Source organism: Trachurus japonicus, chromosome 1 (genome assembly GCF_045865225.1).
Source record: "Trachurus japonicus isolate A0001 chromosome 1, Traja_1.0".
NCBI classification, from domain to species: Eukaryota; Metazoa; Chordata; class Actinopteri; order Carangiformes; family Carangidae; genus Trachurus; species Trachurus japonicus.
In genome coordinates, this window is record NC_140907.1 from 3,336,026 (window position 1) to 3,362,637 (window position 26,612).

General features: G+C 41.5%; 4 protein-coding genes across 4 annotated transcripts; 3 read left to right on the forward strand and 1 right to left on the reverse strand.

Moving 5' to 3' along the window:
- The first annotated feature begins 536 nt into the window (after positions 1-536).
- Positions 537-6,343, forward strand: LOC146991175 (Fc receptor-like protein 5). Its single transcript, XM_085788783.1, has 10 exons — positions 537-995; positions 1,081-1,107; positions 1,193-1,465; positions 1,546-1,842; positions 3,442-3,714; positions 3,809-4,141; positions 5,359-5,469; positions 5,559-5,583; positions 5,676-5,769; positions 6,317-6,343. Exons 1-10 carry the CDS (start codon positions 956-958, stop codon positions 6,341-6,343), a joined length of 1,500 nt encoding a protein of 499 aa, XP_085644909.1. The 5' UTR covers positions 537-955.
- A 362-nt stretch (positions 6,344-6,705) lies between these two features.
- On the forward strand, positions 6,706-10,422 carry LOC146991176 (platelet endothelial cell adhesion molecule). The gene is made up of 13 exons (XM_085785744.1): positions 6,706-6,915; positions 6,998-7,024; positions 7,162-7,288; positions 7,385-7,563; positions 7,940-8,111; positions 8,473-8,576; positions 8,672-8,941; positions 9,055-9,360; positions 9,458-9,559; positions 9,673-9,700; positions 9,920-9,968; positions 10,113-10,175; positions 10,276-10,422. The coding sequence occupies exons 1-13, from the start codon at positions 6,885-6,887 to the stop codon at positions 10,354-10,356; spliced, it is 1,539 nt and encodes a 512-aa protein (XP_085641870.1). The 5' UTR covers positions 6,706-6,884; the 3' UTR covers positions 10,357-10,422.
- A 1,437-nt stretch (positions 10,423-11,859) lies between these two features.
- On the forward strand, positions 11,860-22,060 carry syngr2b (synaptogyrin 2b). Its single transcript, XM_085785846.1, has 4 exons — positions 11,860-12,152; positions 15,274-15,511; positions 16,721-16,857; positions 19,419-22,060. The coding sequence occupies exons 1-4, from the start codon at positions 12,042-12,044 to the stop codon at positions 19,668-19,670; spliced, it is 738 nt and encodes a 245-aa protein (XP_085641972.1). The 5' UTR covers positions 11,860-12,041; the 3' UTR covers positions 19,671-22,060.
- tk1 (thymidine kinase 1, soluble) lies at positions 21,820-25,892 on the reverse strand. The gene is made up of 7 exons (XM_085785969.1): positions 25,707-25,892; positions 25,497-25,528; positions 24,930-25,043; positions 24,260-24,353; positions 23,990-24,079; positions 23,571-23,690; positions 21,820-22,923 (listed from the first exon to the last, which is right to left on the reverse strand). The coding sequence occupies exons 1-7, from the start codon at positions 25,770-25,772 to the stop codon at positions 22,744-22,746; spliced, it is 696 nt and encodes a 231-aa protein (XP_085642095.1). The 5' UTR covers positions 25,773-25,892; the 3' UTR covers positions 21,820-22,743.
- Positions 25,893-26,612: the final 720 nt, after the last annotated feature.

The following is a 26,612-nucleotide window of genomic DNA, read 5'->3' on the forward strand; positions in this document are numbered from 1 at the left end:
TCAAAACTATTCAAATCATGTATAAAGTAATAAAACAACAATTACCTAGCAGTATCCAAGGGTTGTTTCAACTGAGAGAAAGTAAGCACAACTTGAGAGGAATCTATATATTGAAAAAACCACCAGTAAAGACAAACTGAGTTAATCCGTGGAACAACTGCAGCGATGAGCTGAAAACGTGTAGCAATTTAGCTAAATTAAAGAGATTATTTAGAAACAAAATACTGAGTTCCTATGAGATGGACTAGTGTTTTTGTTCTTTTGTTGTTGTTTATTTTATGGACTGTACACATTTTCTGGAATATATATTTTTACTATGACTGTTTTTCATAACTTATTTTTTTTCATTAGTATTGAATAGCAGAAGGGGGTAGGACCAGAAAAGTGTGTAACTTCTTCTTACTCCTTTTGAACATGACAGGCATCTTCTTTAGAGATGATGATTATTAATATACATTTATTCATTGTTTTTATTTTTGTTGTTTTGTTTGTTTTGTTTTTACTCTTGACATGTTAAATAAAGAAATTAAATGGAGAAAATGTTACTGTAATCTAAATGTGTAAATGTTATCTTATGTTGGATATGAATGTGTTTAGCCTGTTTTACAGTGATATATATAATATGTATATATATATATATACAGTATATGAAATGCCACTATATTTGTACTCAGTAAACTGTGTATAAATGTTTTTTTCAGATGCAATGCTCATTAAAACTTTTGTGGTTCATGTATTTTTTTCTCTTCACTTTGTGTCCAACAGATCATTAGGAAGATGAAGCCAAACACGCAGCCTAGTATGTTATCTGCTTGCAACACATGTGTGTCTAACCCTAACACTCCTACGTCTGACACACACAAACAAACATGGATTCACGCATGCACACTAACAGATACACACACATACAACCGAGCAAGAGAAACCATGTCAGAGATCAATACATAGCACTATAATGAGGAATCTACCGGCTCTGAATTTGCTGCCAGTTCTGGGTGAGTTAGTTGAATTTTCCTTAGACCAGAAACATAAATAATTTAATTTAGTGGATTGATATTATTTTTCTGATTTTGTTTTCAGCTCTGGCAAGTTTGTTCATCAAGATGAGTAAGTTTGTTTAAGTGATGCTTAAGATATGGTGCTCAGTTTTCTAAGATCTTTGCTAGTTTCAAATTGAATATCTTGTCTATAGGTGGATCAGTGTCTCCTCGCCCGGTCCTGACTGGCCCTGACATGGCTTACCTCGGCTCCAGGGTTTTTTTCCGGTGTGTCACATCCGATACCGTTCCACCAGTAACGTACGAGCTGATAAGGGACGGTGGTAGCTCGATCAACACATACGTTGGGGACCAAAATGCAGCATTTCCCCTGAAGGTCACTGCCACATCAGAGGGGTCGTACCACTGCAACGCCACATCTGGAGAGGAAACAGGAGTCAGCAACATCATCAAGCTGAGTGTAGTCAGTGAGTACCAGACACTTTTACCAATAACACAAAAATCTGTCTTTACTCTCCAACTAAATATCATATTCTCTCATTTCTAGTTCCACCATCAAACACCTGGGTGACCTCTGACCCCTCCCCCCCAGTCGCATACGAGGGGTCACGCATTGCACTGAGCTGCAACGTCACAAGGGGCTCCCACCTGTCCATTTCCTGGTTTTTCAACAGGAGGGAAGTGACACCTTCCACTTCTCCCCTGTTCCATCTTACTGGGAACCAGCTGATGATAGAGAATATCACCCCAGAGCATTCTGGGTACTATTCTTGCATGGCGTGGTCCATGGTGCATGACATCAGAAGGTTTTCAAGCAGCTCAGAGCTCCAGGTGACAGTCAAAGGTATGAAGATAACAGTGTATTAGTACTGATTAGTTAGTTGTGTATAATAACCCTGTTGGTTCTTTCTGCCAGTTTAGCCCATTCTAAAATGTCTTGACAAATATTGAATGGAAATTCGCCTCAGACATTCATTGTTGCCAGACGGTGAGTCCTACTAACTGACTTTTCCTATGGCCACCTCATAACATTGACATTTTTGGTTTTGAGTGAATTGACTGATTTGTTGAATCTGGCACAAGGGGTCATGTCTTCTTGGTGAACTGTAATGACATTTTTTTCAAAGTTTCCAGGTCAAACTCAAACCAACAGCTACGTGATGTGTGCTCTACTAATTGGGCTGCCGGAGCACCACTAAAAGGATATTTTTAATTTGACCCAAATTTTTGTTTATAACCGTAGAGCAGCCTCGGCTCGGTTCTTTGTAACGTGCACTAATCATTAGGAAGATGTGATCATGAAAAACACTGTACCTTCTAAGCATCAGTATGTTAGCACTGTCACTGCAGTTTATAATGAAACATTTTTATCTCAGCCTGCAGCAACAAAGGAGTGAGTTCTTCAGACCCAAAATTGTTGCAGCATCTCTTTTTGAAAATATACTGCACGACTAAAACTGTCAACCTTTGGACATTACTCATTTCATTCCAAAGTCAGAGGCCTTAAAGGAATAGTTCACCCAAAATTGAAATTTCACTCATTATCTACTCCCCCTCATGTTGACTAAGGGCTGGGAGAAGTTTCAGAGTCCTCCGTGGCTTCTCTGAGTTACAGGGGGTCTCGGCGCAGCACTGCATGTTCATATGACGTTGATGAGTTCACTTTTCTTCGTCCAAAAAGACACACCAAAAAACATCCAAATACCTCCATAGTGTTCGTCTGTAATGTCCCTCTTGTATTGAAGCCCCAACATGAGAAATTGTTCCAAAAAAATTAAATAAGTATATGTTTTAAGCTTGTTTGTAGCGGAAGCTCCCAGCAAAGCTCTTCGTGGTCCGTCCAAATCTTGCGCGATTTGCATTGACACCCGGTTCACGGCTCCGCAAATCGCGCAAGATTCAACACTGGGAGCTTCCGCTACAAACAAGCTTAAAACATAGACTTGTTTAATTTTTTTCGGAACAATTTCTCATGTTGGGGCTTCAATACAAGAGCGACATTACAGATGAGCTGCATTATGGAGGTATTTGGATGTTTTTTGGTGTGTCTTTTTGGACAAAGAAAAGTGAGCTCCGTTCTCAACCGTCATATGGACATGCAGTGCTGCACGGAGCCCCGCTGTAACTCAGAGAAGCCACGGAGGACTCTGAAACTTCTCCCAGCCCTTAGTCGACATGAGGGTGAGTAGATAATGAGTGAAATTTGAATTTTGGGTGAACTATCCCTTTAAAATTCAGCCTCTGCTTTTCTAGGAGAGATAGTTTGGTGGCACCTGAACCGAACGTAAAGTGAGATTTAAAAAAAAAAAGGATGACGTACTTTTGACCAGGACATGCCGATCTGTGCACCTGCCTGAAGTTGTTTGTTTGGTTGTTTCAGTTCCACTCCTTTCTAACGTGTTCTGTATCATTTCTGTCCCCATGTTTGTCATCCCTCCACCAGTTTATGTGTCGAAGCCAAAGATCTCTTTCTCCATGTCCAAAGAGGGAACCGTTTACCAAGGCAACGTAACCTGCTGGTCAACAAGAGGGAGTTATCCGGTCAACTTCACTCTCTTACTAGATGGCAAAGATGTGACCTCCATCACAACAACCGAATCCCTCACTGTCTGGTTCCCTGTCCCCATGGCACCTGGGAGGGATATGGGTGTGGCACAATGCCGGGTGAGAACCGAGATGCGGGAGTTGTTGAGTGAACCTGTGACTCTATTAGTGGGTACGAGCTACACACACACACACAAGTGATGGAGATGTGTGATTCCCTTTGATTTCCCTCTGTTCATGTTTCTCTCTCATTCCTGTTGGTCCAGTCCCAGTTGGAGGTGAAGCGAGGGTGGAGGTGGAGCATCTTTACAGAGCTGATTCCAACATGGCTGCCATCAGGCTGAGCTGTAAAGTCAGCAGAGGAACTTTCCCATACATCTCCTGGAGCTTGAACGACTCTGCTCTTTCCATTGAGACACACGTAGACTCCCACGTTCCACCTGCCCTGCCTTACTTTGCCCTCAGCGACCAAAGACGAACCCTTGTCATCACTAAACTCGGCACACAGGAGTCTGGGTATTACCGCTGCAGGGTCAGGGACAGCTACGATGAGTCCGGGCCCTGGGTGGAGAGTGCTGCCGTGCTGGTCCAGGACAAAGGTGAGAAGATCAAGAATAGATTTCAGGAAAATAGTTTGACAGGGGAGCGTACCCATGTTCCCCGGGTCCTATGCTCCCCGATCGGGGAATATAGGACCCTCTTTTTGAAAAAGGGTCTTATGTTCCCTGTTTTTCCCAAAAAGGGTCCGTTCCCCGGTCACAATACATACTGGGGAAAGACCCTTTTTCTGAAAAAAAAATATGCCAAGTCACTCACAACTCAACTTCCAGGTATGGGTACAAAAATTGCATGTTCCCCAGGTCCTTTTGAGGAAAAGCGGGGAACATAGGTAGCCTCGTAAACCAGCCTCTCGCGGAAATGCATTTCATTTCATTTTGACGGAGAGTCTGGCCTCATCCCCGCTGTAAACGTTTGGCCCGAAACCCTCAGAAGGCCGAGCCAATCAGCGTCGCCGCTGTGATTGACACAGCATGTTGGCCAATCAGGGACCGACTGGTGCAAAGCCCCGTCACTACACCAACTTGCTGATTGGCTGAATGGGGTTGTCTGTCAACACTACTACCAAAGATATTAAACCGTCTTTGCTACTACTCCTGCCCAGCTCCCGCCCACCCCAAACGCTTAGAGAGGGGATGAGGCCAGACTCTCCCGAGAAATTAAATGAAATGCATTTCCGCGAGAGGCTGGTTTACGAGGCTAGAACATATAAAAGCAGGGAACATACGTAGGACCCTTTTTTAGAAAAAGGGTTCTATGTTCACCGGTCCCATTCAAAGTGGGGATAGGACCCGGGGAACATAGGGATGATCCCGCTACACAAGTTACAGTATATTTTTGAACCTTTGCCTTTAATTGATAGGATAGTTGAGAGAGACAGGAAATGGGCAGGCAGAGAGAGGCCACTATAGATTTAGATTTTTTGAACTGGGCTACATGGCGCCCCTACACTTTTTTTTTTTTTTTTTAACAGACAAGTAGTCTGTAGGACTAGATCTATTGAGGGACATCAACATCTAGTCCTACACAACAGATCAGACTGGGCAGTTCTGTGAACAGTGACAGTGAACATACAGACCAGGGGGTGGGATCAGTATTTATCTACTTCTACTTTGAGACAGGGACCTTAACTCCATGCCTCAAACATTATCCAATGTAACATCAAGAAGTACAGTAAAACTGTTGTTTATTTAAATGGCTTACATCAACTCCTATTAACATGTCATGATTCACTGACCTTGTTCCTTCTCCTCAACAGGCTTTTTCATGAGCACCATCGAGATTGTCGCCATAGCCTTCTGCTGTTTCCTTATACTGATGATGGCGGTGTTCATAATCTGTGTTTACAAGATGTTTAATCACATCCAAGGTGTGTGTGAAAGAGAAATTCACTGACCAGAAACTTCTGTCTGAATGTATGCTAACTGTTCCTATCTCCACCTCTCGTTTCTGTTTCAGCTCATACTCACGTTGATGTGACAAAGTAAGACTCTTTTCAATGGACCTAACAGAGTTTGTTGTTTATGAAAGCCAAACAAACCAGTACAACTGTGTTTTCTATCTTTCCATCCCAAGTTATGATGACCCGCCCCAGTTCGATCCCCTGTCCCTGTCAGGAGGCCGGCAGGCTCATGCTTCCTCCATACCCGTGTATCGCGTCCAGCATCAGGTATACAGGCCACTGAAATACAAAACAATACTGCACATAAACATTGATTTTAAACCACTGGATTTTGACATATTGTCTAATAACAGCCTACCTTACAGATCCAATATGGTTACAATTTCTCAGAAATGTAGGCTACATGTTTAGTCATGGGAATGAAAACTACTCATGGTCATTTTTTTTTACAGGCCTGGATTTACTTAATAGTTTCTCAATCATGTGTGTTGCCATAACATGAACTTGTATATAGATTAAATGTAGAATATGGTGTTACTAAATACTTACATGTTATAAACATCTTCATATACATATCTATAAAGGTGATGACTGATGATAATATATCTCCCTATAGATATGGCAGTGTCACTTGATATCAGGACTGTATGTGTTAAATTTCTGTATAGCTTTGGCTTTTTTCTCTGTCTTGGTGTGTAGCATTATTTCATTCCTACCATGACATAAAGCAAATTCAGCAAATTATCAGGATGTTACTTCTTACACCGTATCCTCTAGGTGTACACAGACAAAATAACCTCTCTGTCTCTCTCAGTTTCAGACCACAGAGACCACAGTGTGACAGGGGAGGAAGATCCTCATCTCCTCTTCATCAAATTGGCATTAATTTGTTCAAATGTGCAGCTTTCTTGTTCTTGTTCTGCAGGTCCTGCATTCTTGACCTGCCAAGTTACTCATAGGAAAATGGTGGAACATTCAGTAAAAAAAAAGTGAGAGATTATATTTTCCAGCTGAACTACTGTATACTGTCATGTTTTTCCAAATAAAACTTTACATCTTAAATGTTGTTGTTGTTTTTTTATCCAGCCAATTAGACAAATTACACTGGCCTATTTAAACCTCACATTAAAAAAGGGAAACAGAGAGACAGCTATGACAGCGTGAGTGAATAAATTCATCTTGTGATGAAGGGAGGGGTCAGTGGGGAGGTGTTATGTGTTAATGCTATCAGTTATTTGCACATGTTTCTAAGTGCGTATGCGTTTTTTCACCCACAGTGCTTCAACCCTCCTCAAAACTGTCAAAACGTGTGCGCTACACAGTGTAGCGTAACCACATGTGAGGTTTACCGTTTTATTTGTGTCAATAGTTTCTCTTGAACTATGTTTACTTCCCTCTTTGTCGTCATTCTGGGTAAGTTCAACACAAACGGCATCACAGTCAGCTCAAGTTATTTCACACTTTTAACCTGTTTGATTTCCCTCACTCTCTGCAGGGTTGTGCTTCTGTTGCAAGGAGAGCAGTAAGTCAATTGTTATTGTTTGAATATGCATGTGTATGCATGTAAATATCATTTAGGATTGATTAAGAATATCTTGTAACTTATGACACTTTCCTTTGAGTGTTTATGCAGTTTTATCTTATTCTATGTTTTGATAGATCAGATATATCTGGAAGCTCCAAAGCTGACTGGCCCCTCAGAGGCTAAGGTGAAAGACATTGTGGAATTTACATGTGAACTGCCGTACCACCCAATGAATGAATCTATTCTGCTGGAGTTATTTGAGTGAGTATATAAAACTTCAACCATTGCATTACAATGCATTAGGTAATTGTAATAATAATTTTAAAAATCCCTTTTATTCTCATCCTTTTTATACAGCAAGAGTGATGATCGTAAGATGTTAGGTGAGTTGACTTACAAGTACGGGGACGAGCCTGGAGTCATCCCCTTGTTTGTCAAACTTCACCATGAGGGCGACATAGAGTGTGCGGCCAGACCACAGAACAGGTCTAACATCGAACCCGTGTTCAGCAACACACACCACCTGAGGGTTATTGGTGAGTGTCTTTAATACCTGGTTTATATGAATGATATTTGTTCTGCACAATTTTGTGTAAAATAAACAAAACTCTGTGAATTTAAATTTTAACCTGAAGGTGGCGCCAAATGAGATTTTTAGGGGTCACTATATAGGGTTTAACCCTGTAGTCACCAGCAAGAACCAAATGTTTCAACAATATTATTTATGTTCAAAGGTCATAGTACCACAGTAAGTCTCAATTAAATCATGTTTGGACACCATAATGCTGTTTTAAGTAAGTAGAATAGATTATCTAGATCTTGATCTTAAAAACATGAGACTCAACAGCATGAAGAGTTTCTGTATGATTTGAACTAAGATGTGATCTCAGTCTGCTGCTGTCTGTCCTGCAGAACCAGTGAAGGGTGCAGAGATTGCGATCCGCTCGGGTCTACAGGAGTTCTTGGAAGGGAACAGACTGGAGCTTTTCTGTAAACTTACAGCTGGGAATCATGTTTCCTACAAGTGGCTGCTGAATGATCAACCCATCTCTCAGGCTCAGAGCTCTCAACTCTTGATCAACAGGTCAGCACAGTCCCACTCAGACAACCGCCGCTTTGATACTTGATTGTTACCTGATTGTTACTTTTACAGTGTGTGCTGCTGTAGGCACTAGGGACTAAACTACCAGGTGGTTGCTAAGTTGTTGATGTGGTGTTGATGGCCAGTTGCTATCATAATTACTACAGTTTCATGGGTAATGCAGCATGGCTGATAGGATGTACTTTCTATTTTTAGTAACTGGAGAGGAGTTATTTTTAGTAGCAGCAGAGTATGAATGAATGTGAGGAGTGTGTAAGAATGATCAACTATAATTTGATACATAAGAAAGACATCCTGTTAATCCAACAAGGAATTGTAAAGTTTAAATGTGTATCACTCTCAGAACCACATCAGAAGACAGTGGCCACTACCGGTGTGAGGCTTCCAACAAGTTCAATGGAACAGTCTTCACTTCAAACAGCTCCAAAGTTGAAATCACAGTCAATGGTTAGCCTTTCCTCTCACGAATACACTCTCAATGTCACATTTACATGTTTATAACATATATAATACCCTCCTGTGTTCCTCGTGTGTTCCCTCAGACGTGGTGTCAACCCCCGATATCTCCTTCACCGTTTTAAAGGAGTCCCACAACTATTCTGCCATAGTCACCTGTCAGTCGACAAGAGGAACTCCACCTGTCACCTTCTCACTCTACAATAGGGAAGAGCTGGTTACCAACATGACGAGTGAAGACAGAAGCGCCATATTTCAGGTTCCAGTGGTCTTGGATCAGCACATGGGAGTCCTCCAGTGTCAAGCAAACAATGGAAACCACACTGCATACAGTGAATGGCTGCCCTTAGAAGTTGGTATGTGCTTTGTTCGACTGTTGTTTGAAATTGTGATACAGACTATAAAGAGCCAGATCAATAAGGTGCATTTTGCAATGTCTCTTTCTTGTACCCATAACTGTCTCCATTAGTGTCGGTCGGTGGACCGTTGACCGTGCACTATGACACAGACATTGGAGAAAACTATGCTGTGATTGGTGTGAGGTTCTACTGCAAAGCAGCGAAGGGATCTCATCTGCAGTACGACTGGTTCCTCAACAACACACTGCTACAGAAGAAAGGAAGCTTCTACTACGTGGTGGACCAGGCTCCAGAGCAGTCAGTCCTCCTGCTGGCTGTGGGGAGGGAAAGCGCTGGGACCTACCACTGCGAAGTGGCTAATAACTTTGACATCACCACTGCAATAAGCAGTAAGAGGACATATATAGACAAAGAAGGTAAACCTGATCTGTTATACTGTTAGTTGTTACATACTTGTCACAGTTGATAGGATGGTGTCATTCTTCTTTCTCCTCCTTCTTCTTGCTGCTCTAGAGCTGAACCGCCTCCCTGTCCTGGTGGTGGCCATCGTCTTTGGAAGTTTCACTTTCCTGATTCTCATGGTCGCTGTTTGTTGTGGGGTTGGAGTGATGGCCAGTGAGATAAAATGCTTTTCCTAGATTTTTTTTTTTTTCAAATCAAATGTTGTTCCTCCTCATTCGCTGCTAAGAAAAAAACACAAAACAAAACATTGTCTGCTCTTCTTTCAGGACGAAGGCGGTATGGAGAGAAGTCTCTGTGAGTTCCTCTTCTGTTCAATTCTGACAACTTAACCTTAACATGGATGAGGAAGGCGTAAATGCCAAATGCTCAGGGTTTTTAACTTTCCTAGACACTTCACCAGATTTCAATATTTTCAGGTCATATTTAAATGTGATGAATGTTTGAATCTCCCTGAAAAATCCAACATGCTACAGTATGAGAAGCTCAGTGTGACACCTGCCTTTCTCCTCTCAGGCCAGAACTGGAGATGGAGAAGATGATAGTTGCATATGAGGGCGAGCTGGTAAGTCACTATCAGTGTATCTGTATCATACCCCTCACTCATTCATTCACTCTCACAAGAGCAAATTCACATGATCGCCCACTACTCCATCCTTGTGTACTAGCCATTTACACAGAGCTATTCAACAACTGTCCCTTCTTGTAGGACGAGTGTGAGTACAATGAGGACACTGACATGAGAACCGCCACAGAAGATGAACTTGATCAGGTGAAATCAGATGAGCTCATGAAATGCACTAACCAGTCAGCCACTTCGCTCAATTGAAACAAACAAGCAGCATCACCCTCTGCCCGTGTCTTCTCCTCAGGCATCTGAAGCATCTGTGGACGAGTGGCCCCAGATTGTAGAGCAGAAGAAGACGCTGGAGGATGAGCCAATTGAGCTCTGAGGATTCAAATCGACTACACAGGGGTGCAGATCCCATGTCAGGATTGGGGGGGGGGTCTTTCTTTTTTTTTTTTTGCCCTAATGCAACTCATACCATGCCACCATAGATCACAACTCCGAAGAGGCTTCAAAAAGTACTGCACAGGGAATCATTTATTGTGCTTACCTTTCTTGTTTATTTGTCCCAAACAGCCTAGCACCACTGCTTACTTAACTGTTATAAATCATAATTTTAAGGGTCTCAGGTGTGTAATGTAGACAGAATCCCTAATTCTTCTCACCATCTTCCTTTTCTCCCTTTATGCCTATACGTCTGTGTAAGAAACTACACATTCATTTGCATTGTAGTGGAGGAGACCAAAGATTTCTAATCTAAAATGTCAAGAATGTGAAGTCTGAAAATACATTTTTTCAATTTTGAATAATTTAGGGTATTTTTATTGGGGGGGGACAGTTCATGTTTTTTAGAAATTGGCAGTCCCCCCGGGATCTGCACCCATGCGACTATACCACATGAAACCTGAGGCGAGACACTACAGGCAAAAACCCTGTTTTTTCATGCACTGATCAATTTTGAGATTTTGGGCTATTTTTCTTCCTTAACATGTATTCTCTCAGAAAAGTCAAAAGAAATGGTAGAACATCCACATTAAGGTGGTTATTTTACTTCATTTTGTCTCTTTTGTTGGTAGATTTCTCCTAAATTCACCAACAGTTAACAGCTACTGTGCTGTGTCTGTTGTCTGACCCATGTCATGTCAGGTATCATTGTAAAGCTCTCTCTCTCCTGAATAATGATGTAGGCTCCAAAAATTAAAATTGTAATTTTCTTTGTATCTGCAACCAATCGGAAAAGTATGATTTACATCAACAAGCTGTGGAATTCTACAGTAGGCCTACAAGTCTTTAAAGGCCATTTTCTCAAAATTAGTTTTTCCTCATACAACCCGAAATCTTAACTTCATCAGCACTTAGAGACACCAAACCTTCCAGTTTTATTCCTGTCTATATTCTGAAGGTTTTTACAGAGGGGATTGTTGATATATCATTCACAGCCTGATTTATACAACATTTTATTCCTAAAAACATGGCAAAATCTGTTTTTTTTAAGGGCTGGTGACAGTATTTTCTCATTTACAAAGTGATAAAAAGAGATATCCAAAAACCCCTTCTGACTCTAATATGTCAACAAAATAAAGGGGGTTTATCCATTGTTCAGTTCTGGAAATGTATGCAAATTAGCGCATATTTCATCAGATATGGCCTCATTTACATATTTAAACATAAAATTTGACAAAACTTGTAATACAAAAAATATTTGTCTTCATGTGATAAACATTTTCTCGTGATAGTATCTATTGATGTGTCTTTGTGTTGCTCTTGTGTGCACATAAATGTGTTGGGGGAGGTTAAATGATAGTCAGTCACACACATGATCATCTCTTGGTTTCTGGAGTCCGCCCCTGTTGACGCGCAGCCGCTGGTGCGCAGATCCTCTCCCACTGGCTGATCTCTCCTCGTCAAGTGAAGCAGCGCTGCAGGAGGCGGCGGCAGTAGCACGGCACGGAGTTGTTTTTTTTTTGTTGTTTTTTTTTAGTTTGGCTTCTCTTGTGGGCTCGTCCTGTCAGGTCAGTTGTTTTGGCTACCTATACCACACGGTGAGCTCCGGAGGGACGGATCAGAGACATGGAGGAGACGGGCGGTGCGAGTGCGTACGGGGCTTCGCTGGCGGGAGGAGGCTTCGACTTCTTCAAGTTTATCCGACAGCCGCAAACTATCGTGCGGCTGCTGAGCTGGGTGAGTTTCAGCGTGGATGGGACGGGTCTGTGTTTTAAATGAAGCAACAGAGTGATTATCCAACGTGGCCCTAATGGCTCAACAGGTGCGTCTGAACCGCGGCCATGTAATCTGTCTATAGTGGAGCGGCTTTCACTGATACATTTCTATCTGCGCCGTGCGGAACAACAGTCCACTATATAAGCAGCGTCTCCACGGGGCGTCATGTTGCATGCAGCTGGTGTATGACAGCAGCTCGGTGACAGCACAGGTCAACACTGCTGTTGTCAGAGGACAAAAGACAGAAAACTGCCAGACACACAGTGAGATCTCCTCTTCTGCGGGCAAAAGACAATTTATAGGCTAGACTATAATAATCTGATAGTGATCTATGGTCTGTAAAACTGCAGCTAGGGCTATTAGAAAAGTATATGACTCATAAAGTCAGATGATAGGTAATTCCCAGTGTTTCTGAAACTGGTCAAAGACAAATGTTTGTTTTTCTTTATGGAGAAGTTATAAAGAAGGGGGTATTTCCATTAGAGAGGGGAATTCATTTACAAGAGAAAGTGGTTCTACATTGCTGTCGATCACCTGTTGCTAGGCAAATTGAATGGCTTCGATTAGTTTCTGTGGTTAGGACACTGATCTGGAAAGAAGAACTGCTTTTCAACCAAACAGGTTTCACAATAAAATAATAACATACTGTGTGGGTGATCATGCACTTCCAGAATGAGGGATTATACTGGAGCTGTTACAGCCTATCTGTCCTTGGCAATCTCCCCACTGATTTCTCATGAAGAGTAAACTATATCTTCACACATGTGTCACAGTTAGAAAAACACACATCTTAACTGGAATAATCAATCATGTCTAGTGTGGAAGATGAGGACTGAGGACAGAATGTGCCCTTGGTTGCCACAACACTTGTTTATATGCTTGTGATTGGGGGAAAGCGTGCGCGTGTGTAGGTATGTGTGTGTAAATGAGACAGAGAGATTATGTGTGTGTCACTGGTAAACAGGGGCTGATGGGTAGGAAAGGTGATACCTCTCCCCCACTGACCCTCTCTCTTTTACTCTTGGTGAACGTGTTCTGTCTTACACACACACACACACACACACTCACTGCTAAACTCATCTCAAATTCACTCTGGCTAGATCACCATGTATCTCTGGTGATTTTAATCCTACGTCAGTCAGCTACCAGCTAATGACCTAAGAGAGGATATTTCTGCCCTACAAAGGTGAAGTGCAGTATCTGCATTTTTTCCTTTTTTTTTGACCAATCAAAAGTGTGGCATATTAGAGTTATTGAGCTTTTTATTTTGCTGTTCATTCAAAAAAGCACTGTGAAACCAAGGCAAAGTGGAGTATCTGCAAAGAGTACTGTACATTCTATAGTTTACTCTATAATTCCATTGGAGTAAAACCAAGGCAAAGTGCCGTATCTGCACCAAAACCAAGGCAAAAGTGCAGTATCTGTAGCTAAAACCAAGGCAAAGTGCAGTATCTGCCATAAAACTGTCAAAATTGGTCAGAAAGACAAACTACAAAATACATTTAATTCAGTCCACCTTTATCTAATCAATTATAGACTTATTCATAATTTGATGCTTAAACCTGACAATGAAAAACACAAAAAGCTGTTCTCAGTTTTGCATTTTTACAGATACTGCACTTTGCCTTTGTAGGGCAGATTTCTCTTGGTAACCTTGCCTACAAGTCCCATAATGCAGCACACCTGCTACTGGAAGGAGGAACAATCTGCACACAAAGACTCTTTGTCATTAAAAGTGTTGAATCACATCATTATACCTCCTCTTAATGCACGAGAGATAAAAACAAAGTTCATATTCTTCTGCGACATGACTATCCTAACTGTGAAAGACTGTATAAAGTTATGTATTTTCAGTGTATGTATTTAAACTTGAGTTTTAGTTTACATCTAAACACATGTCATTCAGGAGGGAGTGTCAGCATATTTATGCTGGTCACTGAGTTTAACAACGTGTACAATGTAAACAGGGGAAATTTTGGCCTTTGTTTGACATCTGTCACTGCGTATGTATGGGAACATCCATCTGCTCCACAAACAGTCCCTGTCTCACTGTTGTCTTGTGTTTTGGAAGTCCCCGTGTTCACTTCCCTTAAGTCTCTGTCTCCTGTCCACACTTGTCACCTTTTGTCTGATTTCCAGAGCAGGACTGTTGCCTCTCCTCCTCCCCACCAGTTGAACAGTCCCTCTCTATCGTCCTCCCAGATCTCATTATGAGTGTAGTTAGTTAGGGAACCGGTGGCATCTCTGGAGTCACATGGCAGGCAGCTGCACTCAAAAGTAGGTCACATGGTTAGATGGGTAACCAGAGCAGACAGTAACACACCACGGGGAAACAGAAATTGACACACAAGAACTTTTGGGGGTGTTTCATAAGAATCAGCACGAAGAGAAGAGACTGATGACACGTGACCTCACGGTGTGTCATGGGAAGAAATTTGACAAAACAAGATTTGTGGCTTTGTTGAAACGTTATGTCACGTTATGTTGATCTGATGATCATAAGTGAGGCTCTACTTACATAGACCTCAGCTTAACCTGAGGATATTTGCTGATTTTCTCAAGGCGTACCTAATTTTTAAGGAGTGACTGCATCGACTACCCTTCCTGTTTCAGTGTTAGAGAGGCTCCTGATGTTGTTTAAGAGATAACGGTGATCTGTAAAATGAATTCACATGTTGTTTTCAAGAGGGCCACAATGACTTATTCTCTGCTTTGTGAGCAGAGCTCCTTGTCTGCAATGTTTTTTGGAAGCAGATTCAAATTCCACATGTCCAAATGTCTTTGAATGCATCACAAAAGGAGAGTTGCACAAATAGTCCTGTTAGTAGTAGAAAGTGGATAACCTGTTTGAAGTCTCTGATTTGAGATCAGATGTTTTTATACTGTACTTGAAACCCATACTGTAGCTGCACTGCAGTAATGTCAAGTATGCAATGTGAGGTTAATGAGTAGACTTGAAGTAAACAGCAGGGTGTTGCTTTAACTTAGACTGTTCTTGCATCTGTGCAAATCATTGAAGGTTTTAGAAATTGGAAGTAAATCCTACACCATTCACTTGTCCTCCTCTTTTCTCTGCTTGTAGATCTTTGCCCTGGTGGTGTTCGCCTGCATCACCACAGAGGGATACATCAACTCATCCCACTCTGCTGAGGCCAAGTGCATCTTCAACCAGAATGACTCGGCGTGTCACTACGCCATCGGCATCGGCGTGATCGCCTTCCTGGCCTGTGTGGCCTTCCTGGTGTTGGACGTTTACGTGCCTTTCATGAGCAACGCGCAGGAAAGGAAGTACGCCGTCATGGCTGATCTGGGATTCTCAGGTGATTCTCGGCACTGAACAGCAGACAGTCAAACGTTAAAGGGCCTCACTCCTGAGTCCATGACCAGCAGATAGACACCATCCTTTTGACTGTGCGTGGAGTAATAAAGGAGATATGGACAGAGTTTAGAGCTAAAATGAAATCAGCTTCTGACTGCTGATTTCGGCTCGGGTAGGAGGCAGGCTAACACTTCCTATGCACTTCCAGCATTTGAGCTAAGCTAATTAGCGGTGCGCCAGCTCTGCCCGTACAGTATCTCCCTTGTTACTGCACGCACAGTGGAAAGGATGGTGTCTATCTGCTGGTCATGGACTCGGGAGTGAGGCAAGACACAGAAAAAAAAATGTTGGCGTATCCCTTTAAGAAGCCGACTGGTGAATTTACCTGCTAATCTGCAATGGCTAGTTACTTCCCTCAAGATATGGTGGAGACTTTAGTCAGTGGAAGCAGATAGAAGGCCAGTTTAACTCTAACGTTACTCTATGTGTGTAGGCAACTGTTTGCTATTGGACTACGCATGTCACCTCTACTAGTGTGGGTCAGGGTTGTGTTTACGCCTTGTTTAACTTCCCTAGAGGCTAAAACACTTCTACATGCTTCTTTGTACAGAATTAAAACTTTAAAGATAAGGCTTTGTTTTGTGAAAAAAAAGATGATAAAACATTCTCTGGACACTATGTTGAGATGAACATATTGAATACCTGAGTAGCCAGTAAAGGAAAGCAGTTATCTGAGAACAGGGGTTAAACTCAGTTCTCATTTAAATGTGAACTTCTTCATACAAGCCTCCGATTATCGGCGTAATGTGGGACAGCCCGCCCGCCTGTTTTCCTGACACAACGTAACATGTATTATTCATTGTTGCGCACAGTAAGATGAGTGAGCAGCAGCAGGGTGGGGGCGGAGGATGACCTCACAGATTTTGCTGAAATTAAACATTCATCAGCTGTTCGCAGTCGCAGCTCACAGTCCGCCATTCTTCAAGGAAACAAAGAAGTGGTAGTTTGTGTTGGTTTGAGCAGATGGCGACAGGAGAGCTCTTTTCATTCTGTTGACGTTTCTGTTCTTTTGTATCATGGTCGTCCAGGGGAAATAATTTTTTGTTATATCATGAGTGGGGAAGTGAGGGCTCTCTCTGTTGTTATTCCACGCAGTGTGGAAAAAACAACCGTTTACATGTCTGTGTTTGTGCATCTGTGTGTTTTCTAGGGGCGTGGACCTTCCTGTGGTTTGTGTGTTTCTGCCTGCTGGCCAGCCAGTGGGGTCGCACTCATGAGGTCAGCGGGATCCCTCAGGACGCTGCACGCGCCACCGTGGCCTTCTCATTCTTCTCCATCGCCACCTGGGTGAGCAGCAGTGACACATGACAGATTACTGACTATTGTAGCTCCTGTAAATTCAAGATCCATGTTGTGTCAGTACGTACAGTTGTGCTCTAAAGTTTACATACCCTGGCAGAATTTGTGAAACACTGGCTGCATTTCAGAAAATATAATTGATAATGCAATAAAACTTTTTTTTATTCCGAGTTTAGTGGCTTGGCAAAGCCATTTATTATCACACGACTGACTTTGATCTTTTTGAATCCGAATGATAAGTGCAAACACCAAAATGGCCCTGATCAAAAGTTTACACTTCTTCAAAGTCTTACCCTGATAATATACACACAGACTGACACAGACTGGTTTAAATGGTTACTCAGGGTAGCTGTCCACGCCTGTAACTTGACTGCTTGTAATTAGTGTCTGTGTATAAAAAGTCAATGAGATTCTGGGCTCTTGACAAACACCTGCACATTTCATCCATTGCTGCACTGACTTTGCTGGATTCTGAACCATGGGAAAAGCAAAAGAACTGTCAAAAGTCCAGAGGGAGAAGGTTGGTCAACTGTATAAAACAGAAAAAGGATATAAAAAGATTGCCAAGGATTTGAGAATGCCAATCAACAGTGTTCAAGCTCTCATAAAAGTGGAAATTAAGGGGTTCTGTTGATACCAAGCCACGGTCTGGAAGCATCAAGAATTTGTTTGTCAGACTCTCTGATTATCTTTTTTTGTTGATTGTGTTATTTCTGAATGTCTCACAGTTTAATTTGATTATCCCATTTAAAAATAAGAGAAATCTGTTTTGCCTGACCACTCATGTTTTCCTTAAAGAACGGTACACAGTTACAAAATCTTCCAGGTTATGTAAACTGATGAGCACAACTGTATTCTACTGGCTTCTTCACACGACTAGTGCGTTATTCTAAGCATGGAAGCAGATGTGCGTGTTTCTCAAAATGTCAATGCTGCTGCCACTTGCGTCACTTCTTGCAATATACAGTACATGCAAGAGACCTGCTTGAGACACATTTATCCCTAAGCCCTGCTGTATTTACTGTCAGACTTTGGCCTGGTAGCACAGCTGATTGCAAGGCTCTCAAGGTTGATGTGTTCAGTGTCAACTGCATATAGCTACATTACTGTTTCTTTGTAATGTTATGCAGACTAAATGTCAGCGTGATGTATCATATCCCCTAAGCATGTTTCGAGTCTCCACATGTTTATTTTAACATGTAAAATTACTTTGGATCACCTTCAGCGGTTGTGTGAAGTCAAACTCTGGGAAAATCTTCAAAGTAGGGATGTAACAATTATAGATTTTCTTGGTACGATTATTGTCAGAGAAATAATCATCATACAATTATCACGATTATTATGCTTTAAAGGGATAGTTCACCCTAGAATGATATTTCGCTCATTATCTACTCACCCTCATGTGGACTAAGGGCTGGAAGAAGTTTCAGAGTCCTCCGTCCCTTCTCTGAGTTACAGGGGGTCTCAGCGTAGCAGTGCATGTCCATATAACGGTTGTAAAGGGACACCAGAGCTCTTCGTAAAAAAACACACACAAAAAAACATCCAAATACCTCCATGCTGCTCGTATGTAATGTCCGTCTTGTGCTGAAGCCCCAAATTGCGTAATTGTCCCGAAAAAAATTAAATAAGTCTATATTTTAAGCTTGTTTGTAGCGGAAGCTTCTCAAAGCTCCTCTTCCTGGTCCGTCCAAATCTCGCGTGATTCGCAGTAACCGCACTGACGCCGGCGCAAATCACGCGAGATTTGGACGGACCAGGAAGAGGAGCTTTGAGAAGCTTCCGCTACAAACAAGCTTAAAATATAGACTTATTTAATTTTTTTCGGGACAATTACGCAATTTGGGGCTTCAGCACAAGACGGACATTACATACGAGCAGCATGGAGGTATTTGGATGTTTTTTTGTGTGTGTTTTTTTACGAAGAGCTCTGGTGTCCCTTTGCAACCGTTATATGGACATGCACTGCTACACCAAGACCCCCTGTAACTCAGAGAAGGGACGGAGGACTCTGAAACTTCTTCCAGCCCTTAGTCAACATGAGGGTGAGTAGATAATGAGCGAAATATCATTCTAGGGTGAACTATCCCTTTAATTAATTTCCCAACAGTATGTATGTGTAAAATCAAATATAGTCTAAATAATTACAAAGCTGATTATTTACACAAAATATTGTAAGTATCTATTAATAAAGGACCAATTATATTCCAAAATGTTACCAAATGTTTAACTTTATTTTAATCATTTTTTTTGTCTTTTTAAATTACAAATGACATGCAAATTTTTAAATTCCTTCCGATTCAATGTTACATTAGGTAAATGGACCAGTATCTGTGCAATTACCTTTACTTTGGCGCACATTTGTCAAGATGGTTCCCACATAATCTTTTTTGGAAAGTGACGGTATTTAGGAATCTTTGCGATAAATTAATTGTGGCGTTTAATACCATGATTAATTGTGAAAGCAAGTAATGGTGACATGATGACATCCCTACTTCAAAGTGCCTGTGTGTGCTGACCTTTTGATTTTTTTTTACATCACCACACAGGGAATCCTCACCTACTACGCGCTGGGTCGTTTCCGCCGCGGTGTGAACGAAGTGACCATCCCGACCTACGCAGACTCAGCCCCGGATCACAACGCCTACCCTCCAACCTACGCCCCCACCTCCTACAACCCCACTACCTACACCCCCACCACCTACACGGCCTATCCCAGCAACGTGCCAGACATGCAGCAGCCTCCCTTCCCCTCCAACTTCAAGCCACCGGGAGACGTCTACCAGCCGCCCAACTACTGAGACAAAGGGAGCTCGGGCCGTGTCCCCGCTCTTCTGGTGATACAGTGATTGGAGTTGCACTGCACAGACACAGAGCTATATCATATTGATGTGTGTTTCTTTCTTTTCTTTTTCCTTTTTCTTTTGATTCAACCCACTTTTTCAAGTGTTGTCAGATTTGAAAACCTGAGCAGTGCAACTGCAAGTTTCAGAGGTAGGACACTGGTTTACTTCAACAGGTCTATGGTCAGATCTTAAGACATCAGCCGAGAGTGTTGAAATGAGTGCTGATGATGTGAAATCTGACCTTAGACCTCTGCGCAAAGATGCAACTTTTACCTCAAACAGGCTGATCCTGAAGGGGAGAGGTTAGGTAGATAGAATGTACCCAGGAGGAGGTCAAAGGTCACGTCATGTGACATCGTGAGGCTTCAGTCAGAGTAGAAGAAGACAGCGGCGAACGTGTTTGTCTTCACTCTCTGTTGAAACCTGAGAATGTGTGTATGTTCATAGATTTCACTGCTTTCAACGCTGCCGTTTCATAGGTGCCTGATTTCTTTCCTTATCTTTCCCCTTCAGCGCAGTTATCCTGAGGACCTCTAAAGAGTTTAGTGTGTAACCTATTGAATATATTGTTATCTGGGAGTAGAGTTTAGTGGGAAAAGCCCACTAAGAAGCCAAATATCCCTCGGTGACTGAGTTATGTTTTGTAAAGTGTGGGCTCTGAGGAGACTGTGTAGATAGGTCGTTAGCCATATGATAATAAAATGACCTTTGAACACAAGGTTTCAAGGTTAAGCAACAGTGAAACGACTCCTGTGTTCACCATCTCATCTTTTAAAACCTGCAGTTTATGTTGACATGAAAAAACATGAAGGCCATCAAAGTTCTATAATTGTGACCAATAGCAAATAACAAGATTGTGTCGGCAGTAATTGATTACCGTAAATGTGCCAAACTCTAGAGATATATTGGATGTTCATAATCAGTGTTGCCCTTTAACCTTGTAGATGCATTTCAGACAGTCAAGAGGGAGGGGAACATAGATACCGTAACCATGCACTTATTCAACAGGTGAATTCACTGAGCGTATTGTTGAGAGTAACTTATTAACAACCAGAGAGGATGCTTCCTCTCTCTCTCTCTGTGAGCACAGAGGCCTCACACTTCCTCCAGGCTCTTGGTGACATTTAGTTTTCATATCGCTGATGTTTATCTCCTGTTTACAGGCTTTTTCATGCTGCGTTGTAGAGGGGCAGACTGCAGCTTGTGTGTCTTTACAAAATGACAGATTATCACCTCGGCCTGCGATGGTGAGAATCAAACACCTGTGCTTAGGAAAGCTACTGGTTTACTTTGCCGCTTTGTGCCCGACAGCAGCAACGTCTGTCTGTCAGTTTAACACCTCAGCTGCTCTCCGCCTGTCGTAGCTCAGCCAAAGTGAGTCAAAGGTCGACCTGAGATCAGTTTCTATTGTCGGGGGTGCGAGGGCTTAGATCTGCGAGCATCAGAAAATGGATGTGTTTGTATTTATTGAACATTATGCTGTTGATGGTACGACAGCAGACACATTATGGTGAAAAAACATTGAATTTATTTGTTTGACCTTTAGAGGATAGTGTGCTTACCGAATCCACTTATACGAAAAACACTGCTGATGCTTTGTCATCTGTGCCTTAAGGAGGGAAAGTTAAACACAAAGAGTTTTAGAGGAACGTGAATGAGAGTAAAATGTGCCATGATGTAATAATACTGATGATACATGAAGGTTAAGCAGTTGTGTATCACAGCTGTCCTCACCTCCGTTCTGGAGTTATTATTTCTGTGCTCATTTTCATGCTCTGGAAAAATCAGTTCAATCTGTTCTTCAATGAACACTTGAAACCAGTGTATTCATGTGACTACAAAGATGATAGTTTCCCATAATAACCCAGCTTGAATAACTCAACTGATAGTGAAATTCAGAAATTGTGCCTTCAGACTTGCTGTCTCCAGCCTCTTTCTGCACAGTAATGTCATAATTTGGCTGAAATTTGACATGTAATGTTGATTTCATGTATATTTAACATATAAATTAGCCTGCAATTAGTTAACAATGCATAGCTAATCTTTATTTGCTTTGATTCAGGGTTCATGTGTTAGATGAGCTGACTAGATTCATTTGCGTTAAATCATTTGTGATGCCTTCTTCTAATGTTTTATAAAAACTGGCACATGGAACTGGTCAGATCTTGCACAGCTCGATTTGTTTTTCTGTTTTGTTTCTATGTATTTTTTTTTCCAACATTGAAGTTGTGAAATTGCCTTCTTTCCCCGTTTTTGTTTTTATCTTTTGACACAATTTTGTCAGAAGCAGAAGACAGATTTACTGTAGACCTTTTTGTTTATGGAATAAAATCATGTCCTTATCAGCTGTGTGTTGCTGTAATAGAGGTTTTATAGAGCAGTAAAGTGAGGATAAACTTCCCCACTGCTGGCAGGCTGGAATGGATGCCAGAAATCAAACAGGTTATTTTGGTCCTCAGCTGCATGTGAAGGCATTGGATTACATATCACACAGTACAACAATTTGAAAACCTCTGTGTGAGGAAAGGGGTTTCCCAACTGTCATGAAAATCTGTAGAGAAAGAGCCAAATCATGTTTTTAAACCACACATTTTACTTGTATCACTGCTCGCATACATACACATTGTAAAACACAAGTGAACCTTTACAGTTTGTAAAAAAATAAATTAAAATGTTCTATTTGATAGTGTAATGATACAGTTACATGTCAAAAGATAACCAAACAAAAGTGAATATCACTGCATTGTAATGGCAGTGATGTCATCTGTTCATTATCAGGCTTGAGTGCACCTACCTCTTCAAGTAAAAATATTAATACAATTTCACACCAAATACAAAGAAAATCAACTGAGCTGATTAAACTCAATTCATTGACACATTTCAAGTTACCTAAAAATACCCACAGACATTCAGAAGTTACCAGTTCATGTCAACATTGTCTCTCAAATGTACTTTCTCTCCTTCACGCCCCTCACACACACTCGATTGTTGAATTTCTCAGTTCTCCGCTGAACGTCTGCAACGTTCCTCAGAGGTGCAGGGTGGAGAAAAGCGTCCTGTGAACTCCAGAGTCCACGAGTTTTCCTGGGGGGGCTTGTTGTGGAGTTTCATTCCTGAGGGGAGCACTGTTCTCTTTGCCCATCATCAGATCCCCGTAACACTTCCTGCACACCGCCTGATACTTGTCAGCTCCACCAATCACTTCCAGCTTTGGCACAGACAGACAGGAGTTGACCGTTAAAACCAGGCATTCACATTCTGTTGTCTGCACTAAGTCTACCTGCTCTCAGGGTTCCTACACATTTGAAATTTCCAAATTCCATACTTTTTCCAGACCCTAATTTCTAGACTTTTCAGTAAAAAAAAAAAAAAAATCATTTGTGATGAGTAAATAGATGTGCATAATACAAAAAAAAGAATGTAATTTATCATATCATTGTTTTCATTATTCTGAATGTGTAATGCCATTATGTAACCAAATCATTTCCAGGAGAGCTGTTTGTAGGATTGTAGTTAGGTACAATAGAAATAATTAACCCAAATGACTTCAGATAAGAAGATTTCCATACAATAGTTTCCATTTTCCAGACATTTCCAGACCTGGAAATGTATAAAATCAAATTCCATACTTGTGTAGGAACCCTGTGCTCTACACTTAAGCATGACAGGTGGCATAATATGCCAGACCTGGTCAGAATCATTTCAGTATTCACAAGGTTTTACAAATAAAAACATGACAAATATGTCTTCATCAGCTTGGATTTTACTGTGTGAAACTATGTTATGGTTTATTTATTATTGCTCAGGCTGGTACAGATTCAGGTAAAACTGTCACAGCACTTTATGTCACCTCACCTCCTTCTCTGCTCCTATCCTCTTGGTATAGGCAGCCTCTTTGTAACACTGCATGCAGACGGCATTGAGCTTCACCACGCTCTCCGCCAGAGGGACAAGGTTTAGGATGTTTCCGAATGCCTACAGGAATGCACAGGACAGCAGAAAAGCAAGTCAGGTATAATTACATTACCAGGACAGAACAGACACACTGTGGTGCGAAATAATGAGCACAATGAAGAGTCTGTCAAAGTGCTGCTCATGCAGATTGTTCAGTGCAGCCTCAAAAATGCGTTCCTTGTTTCGCACTTTCTGTTGCGTCTATACCCACAATGATGCTCTGTCTGCTCCCTCAGCATCCACACACTGTGTGTTTGTTGATATGAACAATCAGCATCACTCTGACTCTGACATGCACAGACAAACGCACAGATACTCACCTTCCTCTGGAAGGTTCCATCCAAGGCAGCTACAATGACCGTCTTTCCCAAATTTGCCATCTCCTCACAAAACTCCACTGTGTCTGGAAACTGCAACAACACAAAGGAAGCACAGAGTCAGAGGATGCGGAGGCCTCCAGCCTGATACCAATCCTGGTATCACTACGTGCAAAAACAAAAGACCTGAATTTAAGGCACACACACAATTTCAAAAAATATGACGGAGATGAACAGTCACTAGTTTAAGCTGAAAATAAAACATTTACTTACAAACTGTCCCTCATCAATTCCAATGACGCAGGCTTTCAGTGCCAGAGGCCTCACATCTTCAAGACAGGCAGCTGGTACGGCCTCCATTGTGTTTCTAAAAGACGGACATGGTACAGGGTCACGACGATGTCACCACTAGTGGTCAGCTTTTACTCAGACATCAGTATTTCACTGTTTTGAAAGCACTCATTACAGTCCCTGATTTCTTCACATTCAAAAGTGTTACATTTCTGTCAAAGGTGTAAGAGATAATACTGAATCAGATGCAGTTTGTCGTTATTGCACAAAACAATACAACAAAATTTTAAAAGTGTTTCTGTGCACACATTTATTCACACTCTCAAATAAAAACTATTCAATAAATAAATAACAACAATAAAAATGCAATAAGAAAGATCAATAAATGCAGATAATGACCTCATATTGCACATTGAAACAGAGAGAGATGGACCCATCCTCTCCCTTCATTAAATGATTTGGTTCAACGAAACTGGGCTACCTAGTTTACTTGGGATATTTTCTTCATTCTTATGTTTATTATCGTGAACATTTAATTTCAATTTCATATCAAAACCATGACTTTATTACCACCTCCTCAAACTCACAGACAAGGGTATTTCAGTAAAAATGGGAACAACTTAGGCGAGTGAACAAGTCCATAAAAACTCACTTGTCATGTGTAGCCATGCCTTTGTCAGAATAACGAGTGTCTTTGGCATATTTAATCACCAAGCAGTTGTACTGGGCTATCTGGAAACGCCGCACTCTCCTCATCAGTTCAGTGCTGCAAAATGAATGACAACAACATGGTCAACACCAGTTAAACCACTTTGTATATTTTGCAGATAGGTTAACACAATAAGTATAAGTTCAGTCACGTGACAGTGCCTGCCCAAACACTGATTTCATTAATGTACCATCAGTATGTACAGTAGTAATGATCGCAGTGTAACGTGTTTAATAATTAATAAGTGACGAGTGGAAACTTAAAAAATCACAGTTGTTATGTACAAATATATGCAGGTTTTGTTTACGTTGTCCCATGACTTAATTTACTTTCTATAGGTAGCAGCTGGCCAGCTGGGTAAACAATAGGAGAAATTTGGCGGGATGGTAAAGTATGGGCGTTCACCGTTCAGTGCGGATTTAATCTGGTTTCCTCGGTGAGAAAAGAAGACACTAGCTAGCTATATCTGACAAAGGACGTATATTTTGATTCTGTGAATGAACAACTCACCTTTTGCCTGAAAACATCGGTCCGAAGATGACCTACATTCAAACAGCAGAGGGACTCGGGTCAGTCAACGACTACACGTACCACATACATACAACATACACGGCTGGTGTTAGCATGAATTAATATGTTCAGTAGCTACTTTGAACTACGTTAGCTGTGGGTGAAAGTTGCTATTTACAACAATTAAGTCACGTTAATGTAAAAACAAACCTGAATTTGTCCCCTGGTCTTCCGGGGTGAGTTTGGCAGCACTCTTGGGAAATCCACACAGTCCATTTTATCCAAATGAGATATATTATTAAAAAAACTATAAATACCGTAACAAAAAATAACTGAACGTTTTCTTCTGTTATATTCTCCTAAAGTCAGCAGCTGTTTTACCTGAAGTTGAATGTGGCGCCCTGGCCCCGGCTGTACTTATACCAGAGCAATTCGACCAATCAGCGTAGAGCGAAAGACTTCTACGTAAGCACGTACGGCCAAACAGATTCGTGGTAGTAGAGTGACGGCGCTGCTGTTGACCAATCAGAGCAGAGAGTAGTGGACATGCGCGGATGTTGGCGCGCGGTGTGATTTGAAGGAAACAGCTCGCCTCCTCATCCTCGCGGCCAAATCGGGCCAAATGTGTTGTTATTACGGCCTGTGTAAGAGCGCGCGCGGGAATAGACGTGATTATTGCTTTCACAAATAATGCCATCAATGGTTTATGAACATGTGGTAAGTATGAAACAAATAAAGCAATATTTTGTGGTCTATAAAAGGTCGATAACTTCACAAACTCCAAGGTATCTGGCAGGTCATTCTAGCATGTTGGAGAAAACTAGGCTCTCACTTAACTGTGCATGTCTTCTGGGTCTGACCACATGATGTTGTCTATGGTTGACATACAGCAGAGAGAGTGAATGTGGAGCAACTAGATGCCTCCCTGATGGTGTGTAATTGATAAGAATCTAGAAAAAAACGCCCCAAAAAAACTTTACACAGTACTGTTTGTGTAACCTACATGAATAGGAAAAGTTTGTTTTCAAATGACTCTGTATCCGAGGAGGAGGAGTAGGCCTAGATGGGCACGATTTTGTTTCTGTATCCTTAATATTATTGCTAGCCTGACTTATT

What these genes read in the sequence shown, in the direction of transcription:
- syngr2b (XM_085785846.1), top strand. Translation starts at nt 12,042, where the DNA reads ATGGAGGAGACGGGCGGTGCGAGTGCGTACGGGGCTTCGCTGGCGGGA. An exon ending in TCGTGCGGCTGCTGAGCTGG is followed by an intron (nt 12,153 to 15,273) that starts GTGAGTTTCAGC and finishes CTCTGCTTGTAG; the next exon opens with ATCTTTGCCCTGGTGGTGTT. An exon ending in TCTTCTCCATCGCCACCTGG is followed by an intron (nt 16,858 to 19,418) that starts GTGAGCAGCAGT and finishes ATCACCACACAG; the next exon opens with GGAATCCTCACCTACTACGC.
- LOC146991175 (XM_085788783.1), top strand. Translation starts at nt 956, where the DNA reads ATGAGGAATCTACCGGCTCTGAATTTGCTGCCAGTTCTGG. An exon ending in AAGTTTGTTCATCAAGATGA is followed by an intron (nt 1,108 to 1,192) that starts GTAAGTTTGTTT and finishes TCTTGTCTATAG; the next exon opens with GTGGATCAGTGTCTCCTCGC. An exon ending in GCTCCAGGTGACAGTCAAAG is followed by an intron (nt 1,843 to 3,441) that starts GTATGAAGATAA and finishes TCCCTCCACCAG; the next exon opens with TTTATGTGTCGAAGCCAAAG.
- tk1 (XM_085785969.1), bottom strand. Translation starts at nt 25,772, where the DNA reads ATGGACTGTGTGGATTTCCCAAGAGTGCTGCCAAACTCACCCCGGAAG. An exon ending in GGCATGGCTACACATGACAA is followed by an intron (nt 24,354 to 24,929) that starts GTGAGTTTTTAT and finishes TCCGTCTTTTAG; the next exon opens with AAACACAATGGAGGCCGTAC. An exon ending in GGATAGGAGCAGAGAAGGAG is followed by an intron (nt 22,924 to 23,570) that starts GTGAGGTGACAT and finishes TCTGTGCCAAAG; the next exon opens with CTGGAAGTGATTGGTGGAGC.
- LOC146991176 (XM_085785744.1), top strand. Translation starts at nt 6,885, where the DNA reads ATGTTTACTTCCCTCTTTGTCGTCATTCTGG. An exon ending in AGTTGAAATCACAGTCAATG is followed by an intron (nt 8,577 to 8,671) that starts GTTAGCCTTTCC and finishes GTGTTCCCTCAG; the next exon opens with ACGTGGTGTCAACCCCCGAT. An exon ending in TGGGGTTGGAGTGATGGCCA is followed by an intron (nt 9,560 to 9,672) that starts GTGAGATAAAAT and finishes CTCTTCTTTCAG; the next exon opens with GACGAAGGCGGTATGGAGAG.